This window comes from Lithobates pipiens, unplaced genomic scaffold (genome assembly GCF_037356315.1).
Source record: "Lithobates pipiens isolate NorthernLeopardFrog02 unplaced genomic scaffold, aLitPip1_a1.2 Scaffold_18, whole genome shotgun sequence".
NCBI lineage: Eukaryota > Metazoa > Chordata > Amphibia > Anura > Ranidae > Lithobates > Lithobates pipiens.
Window position 1 is genome coordinate 473,767,254 of NW_027507758.1, and position 23,498 is coordinate 473,790,751.

The window sequence follows — 23,498 nt, forward strand, 5'->3', positions numbered from 1 at the left end:
CGTTGCTGGTCCTTGTTTGGCATATATTGTAATCTTTTTTTTTTCATACAGCCTGTGGGCTGAACGAACAAAAGAGATTGATCAGTGGGTATGCCCACCATTAGAATACCTCCCTTCACCACCCACTTCTAATGATGGGCATACATACACCATTTATATATGCCGAAGCATGGGGGCATCCGCCCCAAAAGGTAGGAGCAAATCGCTGCTCCACCCCTGCTGCCCCCATGCTTCAGCATATATGTTCTTTTTTTTAACTGTGGTGGGGAAATCGCCTCCTACAGGGCTGGAGTCACGGCTTTATTTAACGTGGGAACAAACGCTGTTGCTGTCAAGATAAATAAATCCATGCTGCAACTGAATGGCATACCTGCTAAGCAAATGATGTTAACAATAAAACAAACATTACAGTATAACGTACTATACCTGCAAAGCAAATACAATAAAACATATTAAAAATAAAACCGAGAGAGATCGATAGATATAGAACAATAGTAAGCGAACAATTGAATGGAAAGTAGAGAGTGAACATAAGAGAGAGAACAATAGAGAGAGAGCGAGAGAGAGAGAAAGAGAGAAGAAAAATACAACCACAACTATTTTTGGCTTTTTTATTGAAAAAAAAAATTGTGTTTTTGTGTGTGCATTTTTTTCACTTTTTTCACTTTTATAAAAACTGTAAAAAAAACTATAAACTGAACGTTGCAGATTAGGGTCTCTCAAAATGTGATGGCCATCACATCTTTTGAGACCCCAAGACCCTGTGTCTTATGCCTATGACTGTTCCTATGACTGTGTGGTGCTGTACACTACTCTAATATTCAACTAGTGTGTGGTAGCGTTCGTCACCAATGCAAAGACCAGGTTGGTCAGGACAGGAGGGACAATAAAAGCGGGTGTCACGCCTATATCCGCGCTTTCTACAGACGCGACATCTTCTTTGGGTAGGGGTACCAGAGAGGCCATGCAGAAAATGCCTCTCATGCAGCGGGCTTACTGCATTTGCACTGGGAAGTTGGGCCAGAGCACAGTCTGGATACAGAAGGGCTCTGATGATCTCTTCCTGGAATTTAAGGAAGGATCCAGTTCATTCTGAAGCTCTGTATAGCACATGAGAGTTCAGCAAAGCCAATTTAAATAAGTATACAGACACTTTTTTGTACCAGCGTCTGGCCTTATGATCATCTGCCGGGTGATCAGGGGGTTAAACCTTTATTGGGTAAAATACGGTGGGTACCCTAACGCAATAAAAAATAACTAGCTAAACTGCGTCACCCGTGTCACTTATACTGTGATCACAGATGACACGGGGTAATCAAGGGGTTAAACCTTTATTGGGGGGTTAGGGGGGTCCCTAGTCCTATCTGAGCCTAATACTAGTTACCCTAACACTGATTAGTGTCACTAATGACACTAGTACAGCGATCAAAAAAAAAATCTGATTGCTGTACTGGGTGGCACAGTGACAGGTGGTGATCGGGGGGTGATCGGGGGGTGAATGTGTGCCTACGTGTCCTGGTGTCAGTGTGCTGTTGGTTCAACTCACTTGTGATATTCTCTCCTCTCGGTCTGGAACTGAAAAGAACGACTCGAGGGAGATGACATCGCTTCCCCTGTCTGTGTTTACACTTACATAGACAGGGGAAGGATATCATACGTCAAGAACGATCCCCAGGTCCAGGCCAGAAATCATTGGCCTGGGCCAGGAGATTGATCTGTTCCTGATCTAATCCGATCGTTGCGGCCGGCAGGCGCTGGGCGCACACCTCCTCGGCGGCCTCGTACCTGATGTAGGATAACAGCGTTTCGCCTGCCTGTACCATTCTGCCACAGTACCACTGCGGCCGGTGATCAGGAACAGGTTAAAACAAACACAGAATCCATAAAAACACATCCAGATGTTTGCTACATAAAACAGCTGCAGTGCACTTACTTTGAAAGCCGCCAAATCCGAGACTGGAGATGGCTGTATGGCGACAGCATATAGCCCTGCTCTAATGTGTTTCTTGCCAAAGTACATCTTCAGGGGATGCTAGTGTTCTTCTGGGAACACAAGTGTCCCCTGAAGATGTCTGTTGGCACAAAACGAGTCGGGTTGGGCTATATGTGTCTGTTCTAAGATGTTACAATAAAATACTACACTCCATGCACTGAGCTCTTTCTTCCCATACAGTGGCATTCTCACTCCCCCATGGTCTACCAAAGAAGTTGAGTGCACAGGCTTAAAGTGGTTGTAAACCTTGCCCCACAACTTTGTCCCATGTAAATCAGCATAAAAAACTCTATAGAATTACCCCTCACTTCCTCACACAATATGTCACAGGGAAAAAAAATCCATAAGTCATTAGCAGCGCTTTTTTTATAAAACCACCCTTAAAAATTCTTAATAATTTTACATAAAAATCAATGTGCAATTTGAAAACAACACAATGTTATGTTACAATCCCCGCTTTCATTCGGCCGCAATTCATTAGCAGTCCATTAAAACATTCATCAGTGAGCTAAAGTGACTGTTCCAAACACACAAGGTCCATATAGAAAGGCTGAAAGATGATTCACATGTGGAAAAAACCTCCTCCACCACACCTCCTGTGCACATCCCTGCAGGTAATACACTTACCAGACTCAGCTGGTTTAAGTGCCTATCAGAGGTACAGATGAACCTTCTCTTACAACCCAGCGTCCTAAATGTGTGTTAAACTCGCCATCAAAAAATAAAGAGAAGCAACATAGCGTAATCCCGATGAAACTCTCATTTATTGATAAAATTAAAAACTCAAGATAAAACAATCAAAAACAATCTATTTGGTAAGGCATATCACTTAAAGCATCAATTGTGCGATCACATCTAAGCTTACACCGCTCCCGCGGTGTTCCCGGGAAGAAAAGAAAGATCCTCACACGCTTGCCTCGGTCGGGTGCTCACTGACGCGTTTTAGTCATCACTTTCATCAGAGGGCATGGCTACGCAGCGCAGCTATTCCCCATATATACACCGCTGCTATGGAAGACACTTCCTCCCACGGTCGCGTGCAAGCTGACGCCATCACTCACTAGTCAGCTCCAGTCCGCAATGTATGACACACTGAACAATCAATGTCAGACTGCCGAACTCATCAACCAGTCTGCAACAAAAAAACTGCCGATCATTTCAAACAGTGTACAGTGTGTGATACAATGCCAAATACATGCTAGATTGTCAATAAATTAAACATATATGCAATGTAAATTAAAATGCCAATTAAATACATTTTATAGCATCACGCTATCAAGATAAGAGCCTAAAAAGGTCTACACAATTTCTAAAACAAATTAATACAGCAAATTAATACCCATATATACTGTACAATCTCAAAAATAATAATAATGTTAATAGAATTCAAACAGAACACATCAGAACAACAATGTACAGTCAGGTGGCATGACCATACACTGTTAAACAAAAATACTAGCAACAAAGTGTATTAAACCGACCATACACAGTCAGATAAAAATCGTTGTTATGATTGAAAATAAGATACAAATCGCATGTTATCAGTAAAAATTGAAAAACTAGAATATACTATTTAATTATGATACAAAAAGTACCAAAATAAACATAAATTCATATCATAATATGCCTATTTTAAGCCAAAATTACTCATATATTTATCATTATGTGTGCAATTGAATACCCATCTTAATTACGTCAATCAATTAACACCACTCAGATTATTAAAATCATATACTCAGAACATGCGCCTTTTATTAATACACCTAAAATTGTTTAAATACTCCTTATAAAAATCTTTTTTCGAGGTTCACACAACACCGATTATCCATTATATCTAAATCAATAAATTACATATCCCAGCTATCTCAACACCTCCTTACTAATAAAATCGCCTCTCATGCGATTTCTCAGACATAATCAAAAATAGAAAAAAATTAAATAGTGAAAATTAAATATAAAGATAAAATATAAAATCAAAAAATAAAAATAATAGATAATAGAAAGAAAAAAAAACAAAAACCCTCCCTTCCTATTTGATGGATATCAGGATAAACAAGAATTTAGGAGAAATCTTAAAGGGGGCACAACAATAAAACAATTTTTCTAGTAGAGTGCAAAATGACAAGAAACTTGCTGCCAGATGTTTAATACTATGTTCCCACTGGATAGGTTTCTCCTCAAGATGGTGGGTGTGTCCGTAAAAAAAAGTAAGAAGAAATTTCAACAGGGACACAGATGACAATAGTAAAATGCCGGACGCTCTAACCCTATCCGAAACAAAAAAGCTTTGGCTAGAGTTGGGTTATGATAAAAATTAATAGTTGGATTTGAATAGACAGGTATTGGTGCAATGGCAGTATCTTTAGAGGTTTGCCACTATGAAAATGATGAATGCCATAGCGCATATATAGAAAACTAACTATCGATCCTGATAGATATACAGTGAACCATCTACCTGTAATGAGCTGACAATGATTCTTTTCCTGTGTTAAAATTCCAACACACTCCAAACACATGATGGTAGGTTAATTGGTTCCTCTCTAAAATTGGTCTTAGTATGATATCCTACTGACCATGCCTAAGATCACTGTCTCTGAACAAGATTTGATGTAATTGGGTACCCTGTTGAGCACCTAGTTTCCAACAACAAATTGATTTTCTTCATCAGCCATTTATTTATTTTTTTAATCTATATTTTTGCCTGTAAATCTACTTGGTTTGTTGACCTGAATAATTAAATTAAGAAAATCAAAAGGAAAACTACATTTTAAAAAATTGCTAGCTGGTACAGCATTGTGAGACTTCTGCCAAAAGAAAAAATATATATTTTACTCATTAGCTAGCAAATATTTCCTTTGAGTACAAATCCTGTGTTAATTGCATATGTGCCTATTGTGGAAATGATAAAGAAAGAAAAAAATGCAGTGCTATGCCTTTAAAAACACAACCTATCGGGATACAAAATCAATAGCTCTAAAACGGAAGCCTTCCCCCTTAATATACCCCCCCAAACACTATCGATCCTCTCACAAACGTTTCATTACACGAGGAAGACGTCCTTTCTAAAGTACCTTGGGGTCCACTTAAAGCGGGAGTTCCGCCGTTTTTTTTTTTTTAAAGGCAGCAGCTACAAATACTGCAGCTGCTGACTTTAAAATAAGGACACTTACCCGCCCAGCGCGCCCGCGATGTCGGCACCCGAAGCCGATCTCTCGATCGTCTCTCGGGTGCTGCAGCCGCCATCTTAGGTATGGGAATCAGGAAGTGGAGCCTTGCGGCTTCATTTCCCGGTTCCCTACTGCGCATGCGCGAGTCGCGCTGCGCAATAAGGATGGTCCCTGCTGTCTCTGGGATCCGTGTGTTTCCCAGCAGACAGCGGGGGACCTGCGGAAAGGGGCGTAAATATCCGCAGATTCTGCGAATATCTATGCCTGGAGTGGGTGCAGATACCTGTACTGTACAGGTACCTGCACCCCCCTCCCCCCTGAAAGGTGCCAATTGTGGCGCCGGAGGGGGGGAGGGTTCCGATGAGCGGAAGCTCCACTTTAGGGTGGAGCTCCGCTTTAACACCTACCTACGATTCTCTCTATAAGGCCAACTTTCCCCAACTTTCTGCATCTATCAAGGCCTCCCTGGCCAAGTGGAAGTCTCTGAGGTTATCGCTGCTTGGTCGCCTCACAATACTAAAAATGACCATTTTACCTAAACTTCTATACCTTTTTGAGACATTACCCATCCCCGTCCCCACCTCATACTTCAAAAGACTGCAGGGTGATCTCCTACATTTTTTCTGGAACTATAAGAGACACTGAATCAACAGATCGGTTCTGTACACCCCCCGCACTCAGGGCGGCCTCACGTTTGCTAATTTAGCCAAGTATTATTTGGCTGCCCAGTTACGCCCTGTGGCCTCTTGGTGCACCCTCCACACCTTTAACTACTGGACGCAAATTGAAAAACTGTGGTTAGCCCCTGTCCATCCGAGCTCCATGCTCTGGAGCTCTGATATAACAGCTGGGCGGGTGCTACTAGGTACAATGGCGCTTCTGCATACGCTATGGCGGCGTGCAAAACTGTCATATCCGCTTACCACTGCCTCTTCTCCGGTGACCTCATTTCTGTTCACCCCTAATATCCCAGATAGCCTGACCTCACAGATGTCCCACTTCTGGATAGAAAAAGGTCTATTCCACTATGGTCACCTGATAGACCCCAGAACTAGATTTTTAAAATCCTTCCAGGACCTGCAAAACACTTTTAATTCACCCAGACAGGCCTTCTTCAGTTATCTGCAACTACGGCATTATGCACAATCCCTGGTCGCCAACCTTCAATTCTCCCCTTTAACCGAATTCGAAAAAATATGTTTAGAGGGCTCATCCCCGAAGGGTATAATCTCGCGCACTTATCAGCTCCTGATCATGTCCACATCACCAACTGGGCCACGACATGCTTATATGGGTAAGTGGGAGCAGGCCCTGGGTGAAACTATACCCTTAAGCACACGGCAGCGTATTTGGTCGTAGGCTTCTAGGAACTCCATATGTACGCTCTATAAAGAGAATCAATACAAGATCGTATTTTATTGTTACCAGACCCCGGACCTGCTCCACTCCATATTTCCCTCGGCTGATTCTCGCTGCTGGTGTTGCTATAAAGACAGGGGAACGCTATTCCATATCTATTGGACCTGCCCTCTACTTCTTCCGTACTGGCTGATGGTGCATTCTCTCCATCTTCGGCACCGAGGTGCCCTTCGGCCCGAAAGTCTTCCTATTAGGCTTACCGCCTGTCTCTTTCTTTAAATTGTCACAGAAACTACTATCGCATGTGCTAACTGCAGCACGCTGTCTGATGGCCCTAAAGTGGAAACAGACGGGGCCTACCTGGCAGCCTCCCTAAATTACACTCTTGACAAGCACAATAGAATATGGGAGCCTTGGGTCCTACTGGAGACTCCCCCAGCTTTATGACCTGCAATTCTCTCCCCATGGAGACTAACGATGCCTGAGGGGGATGTCTTGGAGGCGGTGCTGGACCCACAGGGCGGGCGGTTGTCCTAACCTTCTACCGCTCGATTTCTTATCTTACTTTCCCTTTCCTGACTTAGCTTTTCTCATCTCTACTGCTCCTACTTCTACTTTTATTTTGTTTTTCTTTTTTGTTTTTTTATTTTACTTTCCTTCCCACCCATTTGTTAAAGAGTTCTTGTACAGGATGTACACTATTACAGCCGCTTTACTATATAGTTGAGCTTGCTGTCAGGGGCTGCAAGCTTCATGAGTTGGCAATAAGCCTTACCCTTGGCTGCAACGTTTGTTGCACTAGAAATCTGATATTATGATCATTACTGTACCATGTATTTTCCTGTACTCCATTTTGGAAATGCTATGTTTTCATTTTTGTTCTCTTATTTTTGTCCTCCCTTCTTGAAAATCAATAAAACTGTCAGTTTTTTAAAAAAACCTAACACAACATAAATGATATGTAAATGATATATATGATCACAACATAAACATTAGTGCAAAATTAACATAGCAATATAATAAAAGTGAACTAATGCTACAGTGTCTGCAGACTATCACTGTGAGAATATCTTGCTATATACAGTATACTCCATTGTATAGTGGAAAAAAACTTCAAAAGCGATGATTTCCACCGTAATAGTGATTGGCGCTGTGCCAATCCATGCTCCCTAAGTGTTACAGACTTACCAAAATTTTCTACTATATTACTTAAGAGTAAAGGTCTTTTCATGCTTTATCATATCCACAGAAAGGCACCAAAGAGATCCACAAAAAAGTAGATTGCCTTTTATTTGAACAATTACTTTCAGAAGAGTGATAGTCTACAGACACTGCAGTGCTGCAGTAGGCCACTTATGAAGGAGTAAAAATCTGCACTGATGTTTATGTTGTGATCATACTAACAAACATGTTTTCAGTAGTGTCAGGTCTTAAAGATATAGCGCTTCACTTTTTTCTTGACAAGGTAGCCAGATACCTTACTACGCCAATCCATACATGTACACCCCTTTTATACCTTATTCTATAAATAATGACACAAACACCTGCTGGATGTAAATGGCCTTTTAGGCCTTTATTTAAACAATAAACCAAACTAAACTTTTTATTTAAAACTTCTGTAACCATTTTATTTTACCATCTATTTTCTTGTAACAAATACCAGCTCATCAGATAAACAGTTGTTGATCCCTGACGACCCCATTTCTTCTTGAGCCTGTAATCCCAACTTTTTATGGCATTCGTCCCCAGCCGCCAACTTGCCTCGGGGACTTACCAATTGACCACAGACCCCCAACTTATTAGCCCGTCAGTCTGGCAAGCCGCCAGACCACCCGGGAGGACTCCATACCTATGATGGGTCCTAACTTTTCCAAAACCTCATCTTGAACAGATAAATTGTATACCAGCCGTCAAGGACCCTATTGCCACCTGCACTCATGTTCAACTCATATTCTCCAAACCCTCCCTATTAAGGGCGGGTGGGCGGGAACGTTCCTCCTGACCTGCTGCTCCAGACTGCTGACCTTCCTACACTCACTTGCCTTCACATCAACTCTACTCCACCCCCTCTTACTCCATCCACCAATCAGGTAAGCCTTGTAACTTTCTTAACCTCTCGTACCATTCCCCTGCGTAAGCCTTGCACCCTGTCATGTATGTCCTACGCTTACGTTGCACTACAGCTACGTACATGTCTTTCTTTATGCTAAGACTGTGGTCCAGGATTGGTACACAGTGTGGTGTTCAGCTGCTTTCAAAATAGAGGTTTTGACGGTAAGTACAGAGTATATTATCCTTAGTATAATGTGTAAATGCCTTGGAGATTTGCAGTGGCTTTAGTTGTACTTTAATTGGTGAATGACCCATTCTAATTCTAGGTCAGTATATAAATTAAGCTGCATTGAGGCTGAACTCCAGAATTCCCACAAAAACCCTTTTTTTCAGTTTTGGATACATTGTGGAAGGATTAGAATCTCTAAGCCCTTGTACACACGGTTGGAGAATCTGTCGGAATGTGTCCAATCGGACCGTGTTGTCGGATAATCCGACTGTGTGTGGTATGCATCGGACTGTTTCCGTCGGACCAAATTTTCCAACATGTTGGAAATATTTTCCGACCAACTGGTCCGATAGGACATACTCCGATCATGTGTAGAAAATTTCGATCGGACAAAGTGCCATGCATGCTCAGATCAAATTCCTACATCAAAGCTATTGGCTACTAGCCTGAACGTAGTCCCATCGTAACAAAATTATGTCATCACATTCTGAAAGATCGGATTTTTCGTCAGCTTTGGCCGACCGTGTGTATGCAACAGTTTCGTACAAGATCCGACGGACAAAATCCGACGGACAAAATCCGACGGATTTGGTTGTCGAAATGTTCGACCGTGTGTACAAGGGCTAACAAATGTTTTGACATGCTCTCATTAGGGAAATTTCCTCTTATGTCCAGGTATGTCAAAGGGATACCGAGGTTCTAACATTACTGCAGTCTACTAAAAGAAACTGTTTTATTTCTGTCTACGGGAGAAATTTCATTGGTGACAGGAATGGAGGTAAGAGGGCCTATGCTTTTCCACCATGTTAAAAACTAAACCAAAGTTTTGGCTGGGGTTCACTCTATGTAGTGCATTCTGTTTCTTTTGCAACATGCTGTTTGAAAAAAGCTTATTAAGCCTGTATGAAATACTATTGCCATTTTCATGGTCCACTTCCCTATTATTCAGGATACCTTATACCTTAGGAGAAATTACATTGCTTTTGTATGTTATTGTATTATATGTGATGGTATCAGCACTCCCACCCTTATCCCTCCATAAAGAATTTGTAGTTACACCTTTGTCTAGACAGAAGTGTTCAAATTTTCCACCTGTGTCACACTTGGCTTATACTTAAGTTTGGCTCGAAAATCTTTCACTGAAAAATAATAGCAAAGGGCATCAAGGCAGCAGTTAATGCTAGATATACAAAATGCCACCTGCACAGATATGCTAATGTGTTTTCTCACTGTGCAGTCTGAAATGATCTGTCTTTCAACCAGAAACTGCAAAAAGATGCTAATATGAATAAAACTGAAGCAAATCACAAACACCACCAGATTACAGATGATTATGCGTATAACAAGAGCCTTGGATTCTTCAGAGTCTACTGAGGAAGATACAGGGACCAGTAATGTCCTGATGATCTGAATAGAGCAATAGAACATGATGATCATAGGGATCACAAATCCAAACATTTCCAGAGGTATTATTATCTTAGGACTCCAGATGTTGTCAGACAAGTTATGAAAACATCTAACATTCTCCAATTTTTCTTGGTTAAAAAATGTGAATAAAGAAACACTCCACACAACAACCCATATAATGACACATATTATTACGGTCTTTTTGGGTGAGCGTAGAACCCTGGCATAGAAAGGATGTATAATGGCTATGTATCTGTCCAAGCTGATGAACGTAATTGTGTAGATGCTGCCATACATATTTGTAAAGTAGAGGGATTGTAGGAAGCCACACAGATGACTGTTCACCTTGATTTCATCTTGGGAGAAGTGTATTTTTAAGGGTAAAGACAGAACAAGAAAGAGATCCAGGATTGCCAGATTCACCAAGTATATCGAAGTTTCTGTGTATTTTTTCATGGAACAACAGAAGATCCACAGAGCGAATAAGTTCAGCATGGAACCAATAATGAATGTGGGAATATAGGTCATCAATTGAATAAGGCGAAGTATTGAAGTAATGTCCTCATTAGGGCAGCTCACGTTCATTATTCTGTTAACACAAGACAAATTGTTATTTTTTTACCTTTCTCACCTCACAACTCCAGCTATCCTTTTATTAAATGTTTACCTGGACAGGTCTATATACAAGCTTAAAATTAAATATATTATCTTAATTTCAGGAGCAAATCTAACTTTATTTCCAGATGGTCAACCAAATACACTAATTGTGAGACCCGTTATTTATCAAGTTATTTGCCAAGTTCCCTATTAGTATTTAAAAGTTTTTCTAACTGGAAGATTTTTCCAAATTAGCTCCTCTTCTTTGAAATACTTTGACATGCTACATTAGATTGTCCCTCAGATTTTCAGTCTCTAAGAAGTCCTCCTTCAGAGAAACTTATCCTAAAACTATTTAGTTCACTAATCTGCTCAGAAAATCATCAAAGTCATCAAAATACATTGATCTTATTTCCCCACTCTTAGGCCGCGTACACACGCGGGGACTGTTCGCTCAACTTTGTCCGCTGAACAGTGTTTCGGCGGACAGTCCGCTCGTGTGTGGGCTTTCAGCGGACAGTTTCAGCGAACAGTCTGCTGAACAAAGTTTTTCGGAATTTCCGAAAAACTGTCCGCTGAAACTTTGTTTCAGCGAACAGTCCCCTCGTGTGTAGGCTTGTTCGTCAAACTAAGTTCCGCGCATGCTCAGAAACGATTTACACGCCGAAGTTTGCATTGCAGTGTATAGGACGTCGTTTTCTAGTCCCGTTGCACGTGCCGTTCACGTCATCACGCACGGTTTCAGCGGACTGTTCGTTCGTCGTGTGTGGCCAAGTCCGTCCATGCTAATTTTGAGCGGACTGTCCGCTGAAACTGTTTGACGAACAAAGTTGAGCGAACAGTCCCCGCGTGTGTACGCGGCCTCACTCATGCAATGATTATCTTCTAATCTCCTTTGTCATACCTCCTTTGCATTTTAAAACAAGATATACAGTCCATCCTTTGCTAACAAGTAGGAATTAGCAGATTATGTGGTTCCAATGTAAGTTCAGGCCAAATATTCAGTGCTTGAAGAAGATTCAGTCTTTAAGAGAACTTCCTGACAAATGTCCCACAATGCAATGCTTGAGCCATCATTGGCCAAGGACATGTACCAAACCTCTGGTCAGGGGCAAGACTTTGGCCAATGTTAGTTCACAGTAAAGTTGCAGGCTACAAAATATAAAAGACTGTATTCCTAGCATCCTTTTGTCAGTGTGTTTGTTGGTTGTTTAGTGTAAGTGAGAGACAGTTCACATTTGTTCAGGGGAAAGACAAGTTAAGCCTCCTAAACAATACTAGTTTTTTTGGTGAAGCCAAAAAAACTGACAGCTCAGGTCTGAGTCACTGTACTAACAATCTACAGTGATCTCCCCTGCTGTGCTATTGTGTACTGACAGGGGGCGCCCCCCCAGAACACTCCGGTTAGCACTTTCAGCCATTGGCCGCCGATCAGAGGCCAGTCGGCAGACCTTTTTTCACTCATGACCCTTCAATGGAAGCCAGCTGTTCAGCCATCTTCTATTGGACTGGCTGTTGTGCACATGGACCAAATGTTAGCCGGGTTCTAATGAACCAGCCGATACAGTCCAACATCCAGCCACGAGTACTAGACTTTAATGTAGTGTGCTTTCAGTATCATTCTATATACAAAGTTTAGTGCTATATTTATGCTGCTTAATGATATATACAGTTTGTAGTCAGGGTGTCGCATTTCCAAGTGAAGATTCTGACTACAAGTAAGAAGGCTGGCCTTAGGCCAGCCTGTATTTGTAAGAGGAGTCTGAGGGGTACATATCCCTCCTCCCCTGTGTGATCTGGTGTTGGCCTTGCATTCAGGGTTCCCACCCACCCGTTTCCCCCAAACCTTCATACATACTTAAACACATCATACATTTTTCTTATTCATACATTCAGGGTATGCCCTCTTTTCAGGCATACTAACCAGCTAGGCCAAGACACACTTCAGGCCTTGGTATTTAGAGTCTTCACTTGGAAATCCCTTACTACCAAGGCCTGAGGTGTGCCTGGAACCCACTATGACTGGAACACGCTGTGACTAAACACGCTGTGACTGGAACACACTTATGATTGTAACATAAATAAAAAGGCTAAACGCTGCGCTAGAGAAAGGATATGAATGTCCAAAAAATAAAAATAAATCAATCGGTAGAGCAGCCAGCACTTCGAGTTTTATAATACAAGAAAACCCCTAAATCAGTGACAAATAAAAAATAAGTGCAGCGCTAAGTGATAAAACAATAGTGAAAATAAAAATTTACATAAATAATAATATATCAAGAAATATGCTGGATTAAAAGCACAAACTCCACTTAAGTATAATAGATTAACACACTAGAATTAAGCATATATAATAAACATCAAAAAATATATATATTTTTTTTTAAAGTGAAAACTCCCTGATCTTCGTTGGCAATTCACCTAAGGACCTAAGGACTTGTATCTATGGACTGATTTTCACTATACTTTCACTTTTTGGGACTCTGCCTTAGTTTTCACTTTTAGCATTTTTTCACCAGATATTTTTAGTCACTTTAAATAATATTTTTTTTTTTTATATATGCTTAATTCTAGTGTGTTAATCTATTATACTTAAGCAGAGTTTGTGCTATTAATCCAGCATATTTCTTGATATATTATTATTTATGTAAAATTTTCTTTTCACTATTGTTTTATCACTTAGCGCTGCACTTATTTTTTATATGTCTATGATTGTAACATCTGACTGGATACACTATGATTGTGACATGCTGACTGGACACGCTTTGATTGTAACATGCTGACTTGACACGCTATGATTGTGATATGCTGACTGGACATGCTCCGAATGTAACATGCTGACTGGTGACAGGTTCAAGCCCCACCATGCAAGTAGACATATGGTATGCACTTAGTAACAGGGCCCCTTGCGGGCTCTCTTCGCTCACCATGCTTCTGGCATGGCCTTGTTTCGCTCAGCAATTTTTTATTCTAACTCTATGTCCACTTGGATGGTGGGGCTTGAATCTGGACTCAGTGCGCAGGTGCCGTTCATCTTCGGAGACTTGGCGTCCCTTGTCCTCTGTACTGCACAAGCGCAGTACAGGGCGAACACTATCCAACGGGGACAGTATTTGACAAGACACCGGCATGAGCCCAGGAAAAGTAGGTGGATGGATTGATGGGCGGGCAGCCCCCCCTCCAATGATGCCTGGCATGAGGAACTGCCACGGGACTGCTGCAGCCGGCCGCCGCTCTGCCAAAAAAACGGAAGTGACCTGTAACCCTGAATGTGAGGCCAACAGCGGATCAGACAGGGGAGGATGGATTTGTACCCCTCAGACTCCTCTTACAAATACAGGTCTGGTCTCTGGCCAGCCATCTTACATATAGTCCTAATGCCGCATACACACGATTGGAATTCTCATCGGAAAAAGCTCTGATGGTTTTCCCAACGGAATTCCGATGGGATTTCACTCAAGCTGTCTTGCATAGACAGCAAGACCGTCAAGAACGCGGTGACGTACAACACATACGAGAGGACTAGAAAAAGGAAGTTCGATAGCCAGTAGCCAACAGCTTCCATCTCGTAGTTAAATCTGAGCATGCGTGAGTTTTTGCGTGTCAGAATTGCATACACACAATCAGAATTTCCGATCTGGAAAATTGAGAACATGCTATAAATTTTTTTATGGTGGAAATTCGGACAGCTAAATTCCAATGGAGCATACACACGGTCGCATTTTCTGATGAAAAGCTCTCATCGGCCTTTTTCTGGCCGAAATTCTGATCGCGTGTACGTGCGATAACACGTGCCTTATATTTGCAATTGATACTTTGCCGTGAAGTGCATTTTGTGTTGCTAAGGAGAATGGAGTGAATGTTTGCTATCACTGCAATTTAAGCAATCTTTTTTAGGGCTACTTTTTTTTTTTTTTTTTATGTGTGTGTGCGTCTGTGGCAGGTTCTGTTGCTGTGTCGCTACTATTTCTTTTTTTTTTTTTTTTAAATTGTGGGTATTTGCTAGCTTCTTGTTAATAGTTGGTTTTAATTTTTTTTCTTCATTAAACAAAAAAAATGGTGTTACATTCCATACAAGGCCCTTCAGGTCTGGATATTCATTTTTTAAAACCTAAAAAAAGTGGCATGGGTTCCCACTAGGGCTGAAACTAACGACTAATTTCATAATTGATTAGTTGGCCGATTATTGTTTTGATTAATCAAATAAATGTATAATAACCTTAAAAAAAAGTGTGGTTTACAATTTAGTTAACATGTAAAGTTGAAAAAAAAAAAAAAGTTTTCCTTTAATATCTCTATGCAGTGTTAAATATAAATAACCAACTATATGGTTAGGGAGCAAAATCTCTAATCCAGAATTTCCGATCTGAACTTTTTCCGACCGAAAAATAGAAAACTTGCTTTAAATCTTTTGCTGGCGGGAATTCTGCCAGCAAAAGTCTAATGGAGCATACACATGGTCGGAATTTACGACCAAAAGCTCACATTGGACTTTTGCTGGGGGAATTTCTGATTGTGTGTACGGGGCATTAGAGTAAGCGAACATTAACCACTTCCCGACCAGCGCACGACGATGTACGTCGACAGAATGGCATGGGCAGGCATATTGGCGTACATGTACGTCCAATATTCGTTGCCGCCGTTCCATCGGGAGCGCGCCGCCGGCGGCGCGCTCCCGCGCTGGTCGGGACCCCCGTGAGTCCGGTCGCGGGACCCGCGGACTCGATCGCCGCGGGCATCCCCGCGATCGTCTCACGGAGCGGCCGAATGGAGGAAATGCTGTATAAACAACATTTTTCCATTCTGCCTAGCAACTAGTGACGCTGATCTCTGCTCCATGTGATTGGAGCAGAGATCAGTGTACACTAAATGAAAGCCCAACCCCCCCACAGTTAGTAACACACCCCTAGGAACACTTAACCCCTACACTGCCACCCACTGGTTAACCCTTTCACTGCCAGTGTCATTTACACAGGAATCACTGCATTTATATAGCAGTGATTACTGTATAAATGACAATGGTCCCAAAAATGTGTCAAAAATGTCCGATGGGTCCCCCACAATGTCGCAGTCACAATAAAAATCGCAGATCGCCGCCATTACTAGTAAAAAAAAAAATAATAAAAAATTATTTATAAAAATGCTATAAAACTATCCCTATTTTGTAAACGCTATAACTTTTGCGCAAACCAATCAATAATCGCTTATTGCGATTTTTTTTACCAAAAATATGTAGAAGAATACGTATCGGCCTAAACTGAGGGAAAAAAATGTTTTTTTATATATTTTTGGGGGATATTTATTATTACAAAAAGTAAAAAATAATGCGTTTTTTTCAAAATTATCGCTCTATTTTTGTTTATAGCGCAAAAAATAAAAACCGCAGGGGTGATCAAATACCACCAAAAGAAAGCTCTATTTGTGGGAAAAAAAGGACGTTAATTTTGTTTGGGAGCCACGTCGCACGACCGCGCAATTGTCAGTTAAAGCGACGCAGTGCCGAATCGCAAAAAGTGGTCTGGTCTTTGACCAGCAAATTGGTCCGGTCTGAAAGTGGTTAATGATGTTTATCGCCACATTTATGGGTAATTGATAGTGGTTTGTTTTCCAATCAACCAATTAAATGTAAATGCATGCAAGCTATTTAACTGTGCAATATATAATTATGTATTATAAAAAAACAAGCTCAATGGTCTGTTATAAAATCAAGTGAGATAAACTAAACATAGTACAAGGGAGAAAAAACAATAACGAAACTGAGAGGGTATCTCACATGCTGATATCCCCACTACATTAAATGTCAATGCCCTCCAGTTCCAGTACTGAAACTCTTTTTAAAATTAGAACAAGGTATCCACAAAATAAGCACTGCTATTCTTTAGTAAACAACCTACATAACTAGTTTGAAAAAACTCACATTGCCTTAAATAATAATTCTAAGCCAGCAATAAAATCTATTATAAAACACTAAATAAATCTTGATAGCTGTTTTCCTATATCTTTTTAAAACAACAGGATACTCACGTTAATGCCTTTAGGAGTCTTACGCTAACATATGGTTTTCTTACTTACATATACAGGCTCTAAAGTAAGGCAGTGTACAGCAGAAGAAATTTTAAAAGTGCGAGAGTATTATTGTGCTGTATTTCATCAGATAAAGCCACTTCCCTTGTGTGTAAGAAACTGTGGTGTATCTGTTTAATATTCAATTTCTTAAGTAAAATGGCCTGTTCTTCAAAATGTACCTAACCCATAGGTGTGCACATCAAAGCTCAAAAAAATGCACATTTATATATATATATATATATATATATATATATATATATATATATATATATATATATAATACTGATGGCATCAGTAAGACAGATATTGGTGTCAGTAGGGTAGTGTGTAGTGTCAGAAATTTTTATTTGTATTATATTATTTATTTATTTTTTTCTTAATTTTTTTACCAATTTTTTAGGAGCCATTAGGGGGCTTTGCTATTTTTATTATTTTATTTTTGTTTACAATTTTATTTCCTTTATTATTTTTTTACCAATTTTTTTAGAAGCCTTCAGGGGACTTTGCTGAAATATCAGGGGTTTAAACAGGTGGGGGGTTGTAAAAGGAAGAAACTAATATTAAATGGACTTTATAAGGCACATGAGTACTCTATCTATAAAACAATGAAAATATTTTATTAAAGATATATATTAAACATTCACATATGTATGGTACAACAATTATTTGCCTAAAAAGTTGATATTACTGTAACCCATACTGCCTGTTCATTACTATTATCCAGTGAGGCTTATAGTATAACGTGTAATACAACAATCAGTAATACAAAGCCAGTAATTTCAATTTGATATCCGGTAGCGAGAAAATGTTCAAAATCCCAGAAAGATGATGTCAGGCGTGTGGGTCCAAATTTTTAATTGAAGCGATAGCGCTCAATTAGCACTTCTTCAGGAGCAGTTCATACTAAAGAAATATACATATATAAATAAAATAAAAAAACACATAATAATAATCATTTTAATACATAATTAATCATTTAAAACAAAAAAGACAAGACACAGCCTGGGTGTCTGTCACATATAACCCATGTTGGTATCCAGAGAGTGCCAAACCACTAGGATCCGTATGCGAAAGAAGACAGAAAAGCAGAAGGGACTCATCCTCAAAACGACGACCAGGAGGTAAGGAGCAAAGCAGAGAATGGGAGTCTGCAAGTAGGTGCACATGCAGGCTCAGTGCAATCAATACTGAAATTAATGTTGAGCATGTGCTGTCTATCAGGCTACCAAACAATGTATAGAAGGTCAAATATATAAAAGTAGTGTATCCATATAGAGAGCAATTCATTATCAATGAATACTTAAGTGTATATAGATAATTAAGTAAACATAAGGATATTAATATCCCCATAAATAAGTTTCCAAAGGAAAAATTATATAAAGTATACACTACATGGCTATAGCAGTATAAACAGGCTGATCCACAATGTATGTTATAACACACAACCTTACCGTAGGATTAAAAGCAGCTGTATAAAGATATTCTTCAGCTTACTGGTAAGCAAGCAGAAGTGCTGTAGAGATATTAGTAACAGGAGACCAATTTGCCAATGCCCATCATGGTTGAACTCCTCATACCCAGAAAATGAGATATCAAGGGTAATCTAAAGTTGTCCTTTGATCAAGTGTCTGGACGATAATATTGCCACATACATTGCGATCTATGACAAAGAGCAAATGAGAATGATCTAAATATGGCAAGTAAACAGCAACATTACAGTGCTTAAATAATCAAACTAATCTGAAGAGATATTGCTCTCAGGGTCCAAGAATATGTTACCTCTTACAGCAGAGCAAGGATGACCATCATGGCCAGTTCCCTCTATATCAGTCACAGCGTTATACCTACGGTGTGTTGGCAATGATGTCAGACGCTTATATCTCAAACTCCTGCCATGGGAGGGATCACATAACCATGACCTGGCCAAAGGCTACTGCGCGTGCGCCAGCGGGCAGCGTCAATGACGCCGCCCAGGCCGGCGCCACGTCAGCAGCAGAGGCGGGGACTAACTGAGGGACCAAACCGAGTGACCCCCGAGCCTCGTCAATCGCCGCACATCCGGTCAGGGAAGCAAACGGATGTGCGGCGCTGCGCGGCCACATCCCACTACCGAATGCCTCAAAACCACCAGATGTCAGATGGGGATCTGCAGCACGCGGGGTGATTAGGGTGTGCCCAGGCACCCCTGGCAAACCCTGTGCGCACCCCTATGACCTAACCTATTCATACAAAGATATTGTAGATATGATGATCCTAACAATCCACATCCAAAGTTGTTCTTGAGAACTGTGGGAGCAGAAAAACACAGTCCAACTAGGACTGTTTTACAAATGATGTTCCTAAATATGTTATAGTATACAGTATGTAAAGTTTTATTTTCAAAAGAAAGTAGCTGTGCGAAAGTGCAAATACCTATAATTCAAAAGTCCTCTTCTGCCGTAAAATGGGTCTGATAGATGAATTCTGATAGGGGGATTATATAGATTGTGGTACTTTGTAGGTGATCTTCCAATTATCAGGAATTCAGCAACTACTGAGAGGCATCTGAGAGCAAAATGAGTTATTCGAGGCTCTCAACAAAACACCATTGGACATGGACCTTCTAATTATTTACATGTGCACTGTTATTAAATATACTTTCCAAAATGATAGGTGGAATTTTATATACAGTGCTTGGAAATGTTCAAAATCATGGTTCCTAAAATATTACGCAAACATTCTACAAACATTCTCCATGATATTTAACCAACTCTCAACTGTATTTCATATACCAAGACTTTAAAGTATTATTATTATTATTATACAGGATTTATATAGTATCAACATTTTGCGCAGCGCTTTACAACATGAGGGCAGACAGTATACTTATACAATACAAATCAATACAGGAGGGATCAGAGGGCCCTGCTCATTAGAGCTACCAAAGTAGATACAAACCCCCACAGAATGGCATTTAGTTTACTAAAGAACTGTGGGTTTATTTACTAAAGGTAAATCCACTTTGCACTGCAAGTGCTCTTGAAAGTGCACTAAAAGTGCACTTGTAAATAACATGCAAGGAAAATAAAAACAGCATTTTAGCTTGCACATGATTGGATGAAAAAATCAGCAGAGCTTCCCCTCATTTCAGATCTACCCCTTAGATTTAGAGAGACTGCACTTCCAAGTGCACTTTCAGTGCAAAGTGGATTTGCCTTTTTCGTAAATAACCCCCTGTGTATTTGAAATAATTGCCCTTTTTTCAAATAAAATGTTTTTATCCTATGTTGCATCAGTGGCCGCCCGGGAGTTCCGTGAGTTGGGTCGCGTGTCCCGCGGACTCGGGGATACCCGTGATCGTCTCCCAGAGAGGAAGAACCAGGAGAACTAATGTAAACAAGCATCTCCCCGTTCTGCCTAGTGACAGTGTCACTGATCATAGCTCCCTTTGATCGGGTCACAGCTAGCCCATCCCCCCTACAGTTAGAACACATCCCTAGGACACACTTAACCTCTACAGCACCACCTAGTGTTAACCCCTTCACTGTCAGTCACATTTGCACAGTAATCAATGCAATTTTAATCGCACTGGTCGCTATATAAATATGAATGGTCCCAAAATTGTCCGACGTCTCCGCTATAATGTCGTAGTCACGATAAAAATCAAAATGAATAAAAATGCCATAATGCCATAATGCCAAAATGCCACTATCCCCTATTTTTTAGACGCTATAAATTTTGCGCAAACCAATCGATAAACGCTTTTTGTGATTTTTTTTTAACAGAAATATGTAGAAGAATACGTACTGGCCTAAACTGAGGGAAACAAAAAAGTTTTTTTTAAAATATTTTTGAGGGATATTTATTATAGCAAAAAGCAAAAAAATAATGCATTTTTTTTTTCAAAATTGTCACATTTTTTGTTTATAGCGCAAGAAACAAAAACCGCAGAAGTGATCAAATACCACCAAAAGAAAGCTCTATTTGTGGTGAAAAAAACAATGTCAGTTTTGTTTGGGAGCAATGTCGCACGACATTGTCAGTTAAAGCGATGCAGTGCCGAATCGAAAAAAGTGTTCTGGTCTTTGCCCAGCAAAATGGTCCAGAGCTTAAGTGGTTAATAATCATGCTTACCTAGGTCAAACTGATGCTGCATCTCTCCCCCAGTCCCTTTAAGCCCCTGTACACACGGTCGGAGATTTCCACAACCAAATCCATCGGATTTTGCCCGTCGGATTTTGTCCTTCGGATCTTGTCCGAAACTGTTGCATACACACGGTCAGACAAAGTTGGCGAAAAAAAATCCGATCTTTCAGAACATGATGACGTAATTTCGTTATGATGGGACTACATTCAGGCTAGTAGCCAATAGCTTTGATGTAGGAATTTGATCTGAGCATGCGTGGCACTTGGTCCGATCAAAATTCTCTACACATGATCGGAGTATGTCCGATCAGCCCAGTTGGTCGGGAAATATTTCCAACATGTTGGAAAATTGGGTCCGACGGATATTCCGACGGAATCAGTCCGATGCATACCACACACAGTCGGATTATACGACGACACGGTCCGATAGGACACATTCCGACGGATTCTCCGACCGTGTGTACAAGGGCACAGACTGAGAACCGAGTGACCTAACACCTTTGATTGCTCAGTTCTCAAAGCTCCCTGAGCAGAGAGGTGGTGTCTGTCAGTCAGCAGCTCTGTGCCCTGCCCCCCCCACCCCCTGCTTACTGGAACACTGGGCTGTGGAGAAGGCGGGAGCAAGCAGGCATGTGGGCGGATCCTGACCCCAGTGTTGCGATCTTGCCTGAGCCTGGACTGGCTCTGTGACCCCTACTAATGAAGTCAACGCCCTGACAACACGCGTATAGAGGGACGGAGCCTGTGTACTGACACCACATCGTGGCCATCTCAAGACTTGGTTGTCTGAATGCTGTTCCTTATTGTGCCACACTTGTAAGTGCATCTACTATTCTTCTATAAGAATAAATATCCATATATGGAGAGCACTAGATTTTGCCCTCTTTTTTGCATACTTATCCTATATGGTAAGATGATCAGGGTGTTTTGGAACCCAAAGAAGCAGGTGTCTGAGATGAGTAAAAGTGTCAACACCACGCCAGTAATCTTCATTATCCCCAGAGGAGGACACTGCTGATTTTGACTCGTATGTGAGGTGAACAGCCTGTGATACTGGTGGAGCAGAGCACAAGCACTTTTTTGCATCTTTGCACTCTTGGTGAATTGATAATCTTGGATCCACTTTAATCAGTCACTTGATCATTTTGATGAACTTTGATTCACTTTCATATATTTTTGGACTTATCAGTATTTATTTATTTTTGTTTGCGTGCACAGTTTTATTGAATAAAATTAGCTTACACATTTGTTTGTTCAGTAGCGCAGCACTGTTTTTGTTATTTTATACCAGTTCAAGTGGAGTGAAAACACTTTTAAGTGACAGTGGCTACTTTTAATAATAATATTCATTAAATATATTTTTTACATTATTGTTTGATTGTGCTATTGTTTTATTTGCACATTCTAACTCTTAGGTTGGCTAGCGTTGGGGTCCAGTTGTACCATTGGTGCACATGATAATAGTACCCGGTCAAGCTGCCTGCAAGCAGCAATAAGGCTACTATATGGATGTATCGGCAGTTCCTAAAGAGCTCAATATCTCTAGCAGCAAATAGTAAATCCCCACAGTAGCAGCTCACCAGTCACAGCAATATTGCAGCTCACTATCCGGTCACACAGAGAGATTAGTACACTTTCTTCTCTGCACCCAGATGACTCTGACTGTCAGCACTCCCAAACTCAGTGCTCCGTATCTTGCTTAGCCTGTCGATTTGCAGCAGTGGTAATGGCAAACTGGCTCCTCCTGGCATCTCCCTCAGAAAAATACAGTTCAAAAGTTCTTGATTACAGTACAGATGCTCTACTCTGAACTACAGTTCCCACAGTGCAGTTCTGCCTGACTCTATTCTATTGAACTCTTCCTACTCAGCAGCTCCCTCCTCCTTCGCTGATAAAAAGCTGGCCATACACATACAAATTTCTTATTCAATTTCCTTTAGATTTACCTTCAACTGTGTAGTAGAAGGACCTGCCTGATTGCATACAAATTGAAAGTGTTTAGATTTGACCTCATATTATATGGTTTTGGTAAATCTAAAGGAAATCTATAGAAGAAAATTGTATAATATATGGCCAGCCTAACTGTTACCCAGTTCAGCACTACAGCCAGCAACTGCAGTCAGATTTTCTCTCACTCTTCATTTTTAGTCAAGTACCTGGCTACATTTTTGGCAGTTGCTAGTTGTTTTATGGAGTCATTTCTATGGTGGACAGTTTGGCTTGGCAGCTGCCCATGGGGTACTGTTATGCTTGGACATCCGAATGCTCGGACACTTTTACTCCTATTAGCCATCGAAATTGGGATAGTTTTTCCTCTCACTGACACTTTTTTTTCTCCCACTGAAGCTGTGGCATTTATTCATCTCGCCAACATTGGGGCATTTTTTTCTCAAACATCAGAGCATGTTTTTCCTGTCACTGTCTCCGGTATATTTTTCCCTTTCATTGACCACCAACATGAGCATATAACTGCTAATGTTTAAAATATATTTCAATAAAATAG

At 40.6% G+C, this 23,498-nt stretch overlaps 1 protein-coding gene across 1 annotated transcript; it reads right to left on the reverse strand.

Moving 5' to 3' along the window:
* Positions 1-8,067: 8,067 nt before the first annotated feature.
* Positions 8,068-16,964, reverse strand: LOC143988633 (G-protein coupled receptor 55-like). The gene is made up of 2 exons (XM_077488337.1): positions 16,829-16,964; positions 8,068-10,796 (listed from the first exon to the last, which is right to left on the reverse strand). Exon 2 carries the CDS (start codon positions 10,790-10,792, stop codon positions 9,866-9,868), a length of 927 nt encoding a protein of 308 aa, XP_077344463.1. The 5' UTR covers positions 10,793-10,796; positions 16,829-16,964; the 3' UTR covers positions 8,068-9,865.
* Positions 16,965-23,498: the final 6,534 nt, after the last annotated feature.

Bases quoted from the DNA above. Each gene is read 5' to 3' on its own strand.
- LOC143988633 (XM_077488337.1), bottom strand. From the start codon at position 10,792: ATGAACGTGAGCTGCCCTAATGAGGACATTACTTCAATACTTCGCCTT.